The 12200-nt window shown below is 42.8% G+C and overlaps 1 protein-coding gene across 1 annotated transcript in view; it reads right to left on the reverse strand.

Annotated features, from left to right (window-relative positions):
* The window catches only part of COL22A1 (collagen type XXII alpha 1 chain), a 218528-nt gene that overhangs the window by 58161 nt on the left and 148167 nt on the right, over nt 1–12200 (reverse strand). The window contains exons 25-26 of the mRNA XM_051612195.1: nt 1892–1945; nt 1465–1518 (exon numbers count right to left, since the gene is read on the reverse strand). Of these exons, the coding sequence (XP_051468155.1) occupies nt 1465–1518; nt 1892–1945 (108 nt within the window). The remainder of the gene's footprint in view (nt 1–1464; nt 1519–1891; nt 1946–12200) is intronic.

Raw genomic sequence — 12200 nt, forward strand, 5'->3', positions numbered from 1 at the left:
TTGTGTATTGAACAAGACTGGTCCCAGAACTGAACTGCTGGAAAGAGTCCAATGCAGAGCTACAAAGATGATTAAGGGAGTGGAACATCTCCCTTATGAGGAAAGGCTGATGGAGCTGGGTCTCTTTAGCTTGGAGAAGAGGAGACTGAGGGGTGACCTCATCAATGTTTACAAATACGTAAAGGGTGAGTGTCAAGAAGATGGAGTTAAGCTTTTTTCAGTGATGGCCAGTGATAGGACAAGGAGTAATGGATACAAATTGGAGCATAGGGGGTTTAAGGTGAATATCAGAAATTTTTTTTTTACTGTGAGAATGACTGAGCACTGGAACAGGCTGCCCAGAGAGGTTGTGGAGTCTTCTTCTCTGGAGACATTCAAGACCCGCCTGGACGCCTTCCTGTGTGATGTGCTCTAGGTGACCCTGCTCTGGCAGGGGGGTTGGACTAGATGATCTTTCGAGGTCCCTTCCAACCCCTAGGATTCTATGATTCTATGATTCTATGATTCTATGATTCTATGAACCCAGAGGACACCACTGGTGACCGGTCATGGATGAATTTAACTCTGTTCCCTACAACCCTCTGAGCTTGGCCATGCAGTCAGTTTTTTACCCAGGAAGCCAGTTTTTTGCCCAGTGTAACTCATTTTGTTTTGACTTCTTCCCTGCTGCGACTCAAAAGAACACAAAAGTTCTTACAATGCATGTATATTCTCGGCCCTATTTCCAGTATCTCAGTTTTGATGAATGACCACAGGATGTCAGTGTTGTTACAGTGAAACAACATCATAGAGATTTTTATGCACTGTGGCTTTTTAAATAACTTAAAAATTACAGTTTTACTTATCATTCTCTTTAAGTCTCTATTATCTGTACCTATAAAGATTTTTGAAAGTCTATTTCTCCTTTTAAATATTGGTAATTTCTTCCACAATACACAGAGGCCTGAAATTAAATTATACAATGCACTGTGACAGAATTGTTCAGCAGATAAGAATTAAAATTACTTTCTGTCATGCATTTTGAATGATGGGAAAAAGTTTTGTTCCTTTTCCTAGTGTTAGTCTATCTCCAAACACTGTAGAATACCAAGTATTGCATCATTCACCTTTTTAAAATTTATAGTCAACAGAAATTCTTATGCTCTGTTAAATCTGAGATTTTAAAGTTGAATTTTTTGGCCTGATTCAGGAAACCCCAGGTTTGGAAGAATAATGTCTTGCCAAATGCAAAATGAGTTTTGAAAGGTATGACAAAAAGAGAACATCATAGTTCCAAGTACGTAGGAATAGTGGAGCTGCATCTGGTAAAAATATTATTCACAAAAGGCATCAGAGGCTAATTAATGTCTGCATCAAAGACGACAGTGTTGGAGCCCACTGCAGGAAATGAAGTAGACTCAAAAATTAAAATATCTGAAGTCACGGAGAGCATAGAGGCAAGGGAAGCAGTTCCTCAACACTTACAGCTGGTCCCGGTGGTCCAGTTTTACCAGAAACTCCAATTTCTCCTGGAAGCCCCTGCAAAATGAAACCAGAACAAAAAAAATAAAAAAAAACCCAACACCAGTATTTCTGTCCTTTGCAGTTATCTTAATGGAGGTTGCTGCTTTTAATTTCAAAGCAATTTTCCCTTCCATGGCAGTCAGATCTCTGCTGGGGGGGGGTCCTGCAGACATTGACCCATGTAGCACCAAGATGGTCTCAATGTTCAGCACAGAGGTTGTCCTCTGCGACCTGCTGTGGCTTTTCAGTGAGAAAATATAAGATAAAACATCCATTGCCAGATGACCTGACTCACTTCCCACTGCAACCCGTGACCTAAACTTTTCCCCACCTATTTTTTCCTCTGCTTCATATAAAACAAAAATACAAACCAAGCCTGTTTTCTTACTGGTGCTCCAGGTGGTCCAGGGGGTCCAGCAATGCCTGGGGTCCCTGGAGGTCCCTGTAAGAGAGGAAGCAGAACCAGTTTATCAAACTCACTGGTAGTGGCTAAAAAGCCTCAGGTTTTTCCCTGTGCCATTGGAGCCCTGCTAAAACAGCAAAAAAACCTGTTTTATTAAATTAACTTCTACTCTAAAAAAAAGTAAGATGCCAAACTGTGATCCCAGGGAACTACACTCATGAGCAGAACAGGGTCTCCTGATTAAGTCACTAATTACTATTGCTAAAAGATAAACCCAGTCCTCCAGCCCAGGAAAAGAGATGAGGCAACTGAAGACCATCAATAGTGAAGTACAACACAAAGCTTGTCCAATAAGATCTGTTTTAACATCAAAGCTAATTTAATCTTAACTAATATTGTTTCAAAGTGAACAATTTACCTGTGCAAAAAGATCTCTGAAGAACTAATGCATGGAACTGGCTTGTGATTTGGGCTTTTTTTAGGAGCGGGTAGGGTGGTGAAAACATGAATCTTAGAGTATGGTGAAACAAAGTAGTGGCTCAGGTGTTTCACAACAAATGCACCACCGTTTTAGTGCTCTATATTAACCTTGTTGATAGTAAAAGTTCCTCACAAACTCAAACTTCATTGCACACATCCCATTGGAAAAGTCCTAAATGTTTCTTTCTTTCTCATTTCCCTGCAACAGCTGTTTCTTTTAGGGAATATGTTCTCTCAACAGTCACTCCGTTTGCAGAGGGATTTATTTTGCTTATTGAGCACATGGTTAAATTTGGCTTTCTGAGGATTTGTTTCCCTACTCGACAGATCTTCACAGCTTCCCTGACTTGCAGAGGTGTTTGTTACTTTAATTTTTCAGCACAGGGGGAGTTCTGCTGGTTTTGTACTTAAAAAATAAATTAATCCAAATAGCAAACATGGGCCTCCTTCCCCCCTGCATAAAAGGTAGGTAAAGAATTGGAACTGAGCAAGTGATGCAAGCTAGAAAACAGCCAGACAGCATTTTCCCTTTGTTACCATTCAATATCACAAAGCACAGGTTTTGAGAGTCAGGTGTTACCAGTCATGGGTTAATATTAGCATTTCACTTGCAAGGAAAAATGTAGCTGAAGAAAACGGTGTATAAAACTGAGGAGGAGTTGCTGGTGGCATGGTCTGACAGAGAAGGCAGCAGATAAGCAGACTTCTTAGAATGCTCTAGTAAAATTCAGCCAGAAGGGAACACAGCCTCTCACCAATAGATGGGGCAAAATGACCAAAAAAAAAGGGACCTGCAGATTCACTTCGTTCCCATGATCTGCTTCGTTGCATCTCAGAACAGACATGGAGTCATCCCACAAACAACAACAGCATTTGTAGAGTGCCTCAAACATGACCACAACTTTTAAATCCCCAGAAAGATGTGCCCTGGGAGGCACCAATGCTCTTGACATACTTCCTGGGGAGCCCTGCATCAGCTTCTGGAGATGTTGGTTCAGCTGCTGTTCCATAAGGGTTCTATAGTAAAGGAGCTTTAGTCTCATCAGGGGACATCTGGTCAAGACCATCCATCACTTGAAAAAGGCTTTGTCATTCAAAGAAAAAAATCAACAGTCCTAATTAGTCCAGCACAAGAGAAAAGACCACACTGCAGACACAACTAAGTGGAGTGACCTCAAATGCCAGGGGCCTGGACGTTCTGCTTGGCCCTACTCCACCTCTACAAGGATGGCATTGTGAGAAGCCCCACAGAAGGTATGGGATCAGAGAAGGGTCTTCCATGAAAAGTGGGTACGGTACCAGCAGAGAAAGCGAAAGTACCTTTAGAAAAAACACAACAAACTGATTCATCAGCAGAGTGAACTACGCAGGAAAAAAAAAAAGTGCAAAATTCACCTGTGCAGACCTTCTTTGGCAACTCCATTAGTTCCTCCCTAACAGCCTAATTTTGTTCTCTCTCTTTGCCAATAACTAAATCACCTCCCACCGTCAAACACATCTTCTCTATGGCCCTATCAAGAGATGAAAAATGCCAGCCAGGATCCTGCCTCAGCCCAAGCATCTCCAACTATGATCCAAGCCACCCCACACAGTGCAGACAGGGGTCAATGTGGCTTAAGCAAAGTCTCACCCAAGCATCTGTAAGCAACCAGCATAATCCTTGAAGCATGAGGTCCAACATCCTCCTCATCCCAACTATTTCTCCTACTAACTCTTAACATTCTCGCTATCTAAGACAATTCCTAATTATCTTTTTAAACTTCCTATATTCTGGACTGTAATAAACTTTGCAAACATAAGCCTGAAAATTGAACCATACTGATCCTTACCCTAAATTGCCACTAATAATTCATTTTCCTTGCTCTCCATGAGAGCAAACATAGTATCATATAATTTAGGTTGAAGGGACCTTTAAAGATTATCTAGTTCCAACCCCACTGCCATGGGCAGGGACACATTCCATTAGACCAGGTTGCTACAAGACCCATCTAACCTGGCCTTGAACGTTTGCAGGGATGGGGCATTTACCAACTCTCTGGACAACCTGGTCCAGTGTTTCACCACCCTCATTGTAAAAAATTTCCCTCACATATCTAGTCTGAATCTACCCTCTTACAGTTCAAAACTGTTATCCTTTGTCCTATTACTACAGGTCCTGCTAAAAAGTTTGTCCCAATCTTCCTTATAGGCACTCTTAAGTACTGAAAGGCCACAATAAGGTCTCACTGGAGCCTTCTCTTCTCCAGGATGAACAGCCCCAGCTCTCTCAGCCTGTCTCCAGAGCAGAGCTGCTCCAGCCCTCTGATCATCTTTGTGGCCTCCTCTGGACTTGCTCCAACAGCTCCATGTCTTTCCTGTGCTGAGAGCTCAGAGATGGACACAGTAAACCAAGACCGGTTTGTTCATGTAGCTTTACCACATGTTGCACCAACAAATGTTACACCCACTAATGGAAAGCTCTTCTGAAAAAAGCCTCTCTGAGATGGATGTAGGAAGAGCAGTTTTTCATACCTACCACCAGTCATCCCTGGGGGATGCATGGGATGCTGACAGCCTCCTTCAGCTGACTCTGCACACCAGTACATCTACTGTCCTACCAGATTTCTTGCTTCTATGGCCTGGGCTACAGCAAGTCACTGGAGCTCAGAGAAATATAAAAGCTCAATCACATGAATGTTGCAGAAATACATCATACATGTCACTTACACAGCCCTCCCTATTGCTACTGTCCAGAACAAATCAGTTTCACTTGTATTTCAATTTGTTTTTGCAGCCCTTCTCGTGGCTTCTGAGTACACATCAGAGCAAGGACTATTCGTTCCAAGTATTTTTAAATGACCAAACTGACAGCATTAATTTGCAATTAAAAAATTAAAAATAACCACCAGCCACAGGACAGCTTTTAATGCTTAACCCCAAAATCTCACATCATCTGTTTCATTTGCTTCCCTTTTGTAATTGAATCCAGATTGAAGTACTTGATTTTACTGATCACATTTTTCAGTGATCATTTGATGAATTATGCAGATGAGAATCCCTGTCCCAAATTCAATCTCCAGTGTTGTCACTTTAAAACTTTGATCTAGAAGAAAACAATAATGGAGAGTTTTTCTACTGGCTGATAAAGACTGATGTGTGCTACCTACACACTGAAGCAAAACCTGATAGATGAAAAATTTATTCTAAAAGAGTTCTACACAAATTCAGTTTGGAAACAAATCTAAAACGTGGGTGTTTTATAAAAATATTTAAAACAGAGTATTTTCAAACTGCTGCTTTGAAAAAGCAAACAAACACATTTTCAAATCTTCATTAAAAACCAAACAGTGTGTAGAGGGGTGTGTGTGTTGTGAGGTGGGACCTCGTTAAAAATGTTGGGGAGGTGGATTTTTTCAGACTTGTGTTTCATCCAGCTCCATCCTTACACAGTGGGATGTAGGGACAGTTCTCAGGAAAGAAGTCTGACACTGTCCATATTGCAGGAACAGCTGTGCCTGTTCTCCAGGATCCCCTAAAGGATGGTCTCTTCTTCCAGTGTCTATTTTGCTGAAAGACAGGCTAGGAAATGCAGAGCTATTAAGACTCAGGTTCTGTGCTCCCTAAGGAAGCTCTGAAAAGGAACAAAAACCTTTGCCTCTGACTCTATCACTAGGCTGCTTGGCCTAAATGTCTTTTCCATGAAAGAAGGGATGGCTATGCTTTAGGGAGAGGTGAACATATCCATTCCAAGATGGAAAGGGAAGTCTGATGGCTTTTCCAGATACTTGTCTCTGGAGTCAAAGCTTGCACAGATAAATTTCTTGTGTATTATTCCATGCTGATGACTGGATTCTCTTACACTATGAGAAAGGCTTAGAGAAGCCCTTAAGCCACATCAAAACAGACTGTGCTCTGGGCTTTTGAGGCAGCATGCCAGCTTTATGAACGAGAAGATCCTCTGGGACATGCAGGAGCATCCTGTCTGCTGCCACACTGATAGTGAAATGCACAACCACGGTGCTGACAGCCTTTTCCCCTCCAGTGCCTCTGCTTGTCTCTACTTCAAAACCAGTTACTCCCTGCAATTTCATGTCTCAGGAAGTCCCCACAGACCCTTCCTGTTGGCTTTGTACTGTCTCCCCTTTATTTCTTCTTTTCCATCAGAAATGAGGCTGTTGCAGCTCATTTTGTGGAACAGTCCCCATGTCTCACTATATCTCTTGCTACTCTGACTTCCTATTTCTCCTCTTGCTGCATCTGAGTGGGTTCTGGGATCAGCTCCTCAAATCTGCTCTTCATTTCTTACCCCAGGCACTACAGTACCCACCAGCACAACTACTGTGAATTATTTTCAGTAATTCTGTGTTAGAGAACCATATTTCTTTCTTTCTTTCCTTAAATCTTGCCTTCCAAACCAAGACAAAGATACGAGGATATAGAAAAAGGCTGTTGCTGATGACACTGAAAACCAAAACCCTAAAGAACCAACAGATCTGAACATTTACCTATCATGCACGAGTTCTAGTCAGAGACAGTATCACAATTCATACATGGACGAAGTCTCCAGTTATACCACCAGCTGGCATAACTCCAAATAATTGGAGTACCAACATTACTTTTAGAAACACAGTTTTTTATTATGAAAAAAAAATCCTCTGCACTGTCCTCCAGCTCTGAAAAAAAGTACTGAATAAAGCTCACTTTGTACAGAGCAGTCTCTCCAGGAGAACTTTTTGCTCCCAGTGAAAGGCAGTATTTGTTTAATTTCATCACTTAGTGTAAGATATGGACATGATCTCTTTTGTCTACAGAGGAAGATTTATTACCCTATGTGTTTGCTTTGAGTTGGTTTACTGAGTCAGTGCAGCAAATGAGAAAAACAACAAAAAACCTTCCCTCATGGTCTTTCGCTTCAGTACTAGTGATCTGCACTAGTGGAGACTTCTTTTTTTTCCCTTTATTTTTGTTAAAGGCATAGATCTTATTAAAAATAGCTCTGAGCAGTATCTTCCAATTTCGAGCAGCACTGGCATAGCTTGAATTCAATCCGAGCTTTGCAGCTGGGGCCCGTATCCTTCTCTTACATGTCACAGTATTAACTTGCATTACACAAAGGGCATTAAGGACATCACACATTTCAGAGGATGTAATTTATTTCCTGAATTACTTGGCTTGAGCTCACACCCTACAGACAAGTCTGTACTAATTAAATCACTGACAGCCATGACTGCAGAAGGCACAGCTTGTACCCGTCTTCCTCTCAGGTCTTTGTTACACCACCAGGTTATCTGGTGTAAGGCAAACCTCAGTAACAGCCCAGAGATATTGGAAGTGTGATGTATGATATTTTTGCTCAAAACATCAAGTTTTGACTTGTTTTGCTCTCTCACAGGTGGACAGCAGGTCCCTGCTTGGCTCAGGGAATCTAGAGGGCGGCTCAGTGGACCATTTGTAGGTACCTGCTTTAGGAGAGCTCTACTGATGGTGTTATCTGGATCTCCATCAGCTGTAATGGGAGCTCAGACACCTGCATCCCCACCTGTAACTCAACAAGTGCTAGCATTTGGAAAGGAAATTTCATCCTGAGCTGCATCCCAAGAAGTGTGGCCAGCAGGGCCACGGAGGGGATTCTGCCCCTCTGCTCTGCTCTGGTCAGACCCCACCTGGAATACTGTGCACAGTTCTGGGGCCCTCAGCACAAGAAAGACATGGACCTGTTGGAGAGGGTCCAGAGAAGGGCTACCAAGATGATCAAAGGGCTGGAGCACCTCTCTTATGAGGACAGGCTGAGAGAGTTGGGGTGTTCAGCCTGGAGAAGAGAAGGCTCCACGGAGACCTTGGAGCACCTTCCAGTACCTGAAGGGGCTCCAGGAAAGCTGGGGAGGGGCTTTTCACCAGAGAGGGCAGTGACAGGACAAGGGGGAATGGTTTTAAACTGAAAGAGGGGAGATTGAGGTTAGACATCCAGAAAAAATCCTTCACCATGAGGGTAGGAAGGCACTGGAACAGGTTGCCCCTGTTGTGGAGGTTGTGGAAGCCCCATCCCTGGAGGTGTTCAAGGCCAGGTTGGATGAGGCTTGTGCAGCCTGGTCTAGTGGGAGGTGTCCATGCCCATGGCAGGGAGGTTGGAACCTGGTGATCTTTAAGGTCTGTTCCGACCTTAACCATTCTATGATTCTATAATCTGGAGCTGAACTCCAGCACTGGTAATTCAGTGACACAGCTCAGAGTGTCTGAGCCTGCATCAGCACTGGGGCATCAGCTCCTGTCTCTGCTGAGCCTGCCAGCACAGCCACTGTGGCTCACTGAGCAAACACTGCTCAGCTGCAGATCTCCTTTCTTCTCAGGATACCCATCATGCCTAGAAAGCCATTTACAGAGGCATCTCATCAACTGCCTTCAGCCCCTTCTCTGACTCTTCCTTTCAACAGATGATGGCATAGACATCATATACCAACACCACGAGCCACCATGCAGAAATGCCCATCCATCTATTTCAACTGAAAGCACTTTACAGAAACAGTCATTTTTCAGTCTGCATTTCAACAGCCTTCTGCAATAGGAGTTTGGCCCATGATGAAGGCTCCTGGAAACTAAAGTAATACAAATAAATAATAACAACATAAACACATTATGAGTTCAGATGTCTGTGTCCTTGCTGCAGGAAAATCATTCATATCCAGAGGGACATAAGCCCCAGAGTATCTGCTTCAGGGCTTAACAATACTGTAAAATGCACCATTTTTGGAGGTCCCTGGAAAATAAGCTCGTTTTTGGGGGTTCTGACTGGACAACATGGGACAAATAAACACATAGGCTTGTTCTGCACCTCAGCTGATTGAGAAGGAACAAAAAAAAATAATTAAAAAAATCTGTTTAGATTAAAATTTAATTTGAGTTGCTGTGTGCAAGAACAGAGAAGCAAAATTAGGGCTACTCTGTTGTCACAAAATATCCCCAGGACGGCTGAGAAGTTGCCTCCTGGCTGCTGCTTCAGAATTTGACACTTAACTGCAGCATCTCTCTGAAGGTGCTTCAGGAATGAAGAGGCTGGGTCAATTTAACCTAAGACTTCCCTGGGTACCTAGAACAGGGGTTCAGGATTTACTGGCAACATATCATGGTCTTTTCTTTGTCTTTCAGCAACAATACAGCTTCCACAGCTTTTATATCCACTCCTTCCTTTTGCCCATACAGCTGTCAATGGGGAGAGTTAGGCAAGAAAACAAAGATTAATTTAAATTTTAAATAGCAGAGGAAACAAGATTATTTTGAGTGTCCTCATCTAGCTTATGTATGGCCAACTCAAATCATTTTGGCCCTCAGTGCCATGGAGACAGAACAGGAACAAGTGACACACACCCCCCATACATGGTTTGGAAGAATATCCATGTAGCTACAGTACCAGGAAACCACTTTTCTTTTGGGGCATTTTAGGGCATGGACTAATGGAGACTGAAAAAAAATGCTAAAGTGCTAAAAAACCCCTAATGTGACAAAACCTGCTGTTAAGCTGAAAAGTAGTTTTGTCACAAACTGAATGTAAGCACTTTCTCCAAAAAGAAATGAGGAAATCTGCAGTTATATGTCCAGAACAGTGTGCCACTGCTAAAATGGGGGCAATATTTTTCCCATTCTTATAGATACCTTGGAGGAAAAGTCAATTTAAGCATCCCTCGATGGGCCTAGCATTATGTGCAGTTTTAATTAACATAACATTTTCTAACTTTATTTAGCCTGAGCAGAAAGTAAAACTACTTAATGCTATATCAGCAATTTTCTCAAGACACGTTTATAAAATTGCTAACACATGCATATATGTATTTTAAAAGTTACAAGGAACCTGAGCTGAGTAAGTATGACTTAGACTTCACAGGCTGAGAGAGTTGGGGTGTTCAGCCTGGAAAAGAGAAGGCTCCAGGGAGACCTTAGAGAACCTCCCAGTGCCTGAAGGGGCTACAGGAAAGCTGGGGAGGGGCTTTTGACATGGGTATGGAATGATAGGACAAGGGGTAATGGTTTTAAAGTGGAAGAGGGTTTAGGTTAGACATTAGGAAGAAATTCTTTACTGTGAGGGTGGTGAACCAGGTTGGATGGGGCTCTGAGCAACCTGGTCTAGTGGGAGGTGTCCCTGCCCATGCAGGAGGGTTAGGACTAGATGATCTTCTAGGTCCCTGCAACCCAAACCATTCTAAGATTCTATGATTCTATCACTTTTTGGATGAGAAGTGTCAGATATCTCAGAAATAATGCATGGAGAAAAATCTTCCCCCAAAAAAGCAATGAAAATCCTCTCCGAGGGGCTACGCAGATGGTTCAAAAGAGTTGGGGGAGCCTTTTAATGTTACTTTGGGGAAAAAAAAAAACACAACAAAACAAAACAAAACCAAAAAGGCAAAACAACAAACCAAAGCAAACTAAAAAATCCAAACATCAAAATATTCTAAGTTTCATCTTGCATGGTCAGCTTAAAGTGAGGTTGCATCTTTCCTGCTTGAGGTCATTCCTGAGGAGATTTTTCTTATTGCAGGGGGTGACCTTATAAAGTGGCTCGGGTCAGCTGCATTTGCTTACCCAGTTAGCAAGAAACAAAGCCAGAAGCAAGTGTCAATATTATAATACGTGGGCTGATCCACAAGGGACCTAAATCCTCTCTGAGGATGCTTAACACACACAACACTATTTTGCCCTTGTGAAGTTACAGGTGGTGCAATATGGGGCACTAGTTGCAAAAACCTTTTTATAAAAGGGAGCCGAGGGTCATTAACTTTATTCATCCTTCCTGAAGGGGAGAATAAATATGTAATTTTAGGCTCCTGTCTCTACTCTCCTCAATAAGCTAACACCTAACTCTCTAGAACAAGTGGGAATGTGAGCATCAAAGCCACAAGAATCATAGAATCATAGAATCATTAAGGTTGGAATGAGCAGGGATCCCCACCACTAGACCAGGTTGCACAAAACCTTATCCAACCTGGCCTTGAAAACCTCCAGGGATGGGGTATCAACAACCTCCCTGGACAACCCATTCCAGTTCCTCACCACCCTGAGAGTGAAGAATTTCTTCGTAATATCTAACCTAAATCTTCCCTCCCTCAGTTTAAAACCATTACCCCTTGTCCTATTACTATCTTCTCTGATGAAAAACCCCTCCCCAGAAAAGTCTTGTGCTCAAAGAAGTGTGCTTTCTGAATAGCAAATAGCTGTTAAACTGCTTCTTCCCACAACACTGCACCCTCAACACAGGAGGTAGATCTGCAATTTCCAGCTCACACTGTCCTAAATATTGCAAAACACAAAGTGTTGTTTTCCCTCTGGAATGATCCTGCTCTACGTATGAGCAATGGGGAAATCACATACAAATCATCTCCTTATGCCCCTGTTCAAAGATGCTGAAAAACTGTGGAAGGTAAAAGTAATTGCTGCCAGACAGGCAGAGTTCTCTCAATCACAACAGGACAAATTAGTTTGGCTTTTAATGGAGAAACAACAACCTCAGAGATGGTGCAGGTGAGAAGGGAAGGAGGTCACAGTATTCTGCATTGCAGCTCCAAGTCACTTCTCACAGAATCACAGAATCCTAGGGGTTGGAAGGGACCTCGAAAGATCATCCAGTCCAACCCCCCTGCCAGAGCAGGGTCACCCAGAGCACATCACACAGGAACGTGTCCAGGCGGGTTTGAATGTCTCCAGGGAAGGAGACTCCACAACCTCTCTGGGCAGCCTGTCCCAGGGCTCTGTCACTCTCACAGGAAATAAGGTTTTTCTGATGTTTACGTGGAACCTCCTCTGTTCCAGTTTGCACCCATTGCCCCTTGTCCTACCACTGGACATC

Source organism: Apus apus, chromosome 2 (genome assembly GCF_020740795.1).
Source record: "Apus apus isolate bApuApu2 chromosome 2, bApuApu2.pri.cur, whole genome shotgun sequence".
Taxonomy (NCBI): Eukaryota; Metazoa; Chordata; class Aves; order Apodiformes; family Apodidae; genus Apus; species Apus apus.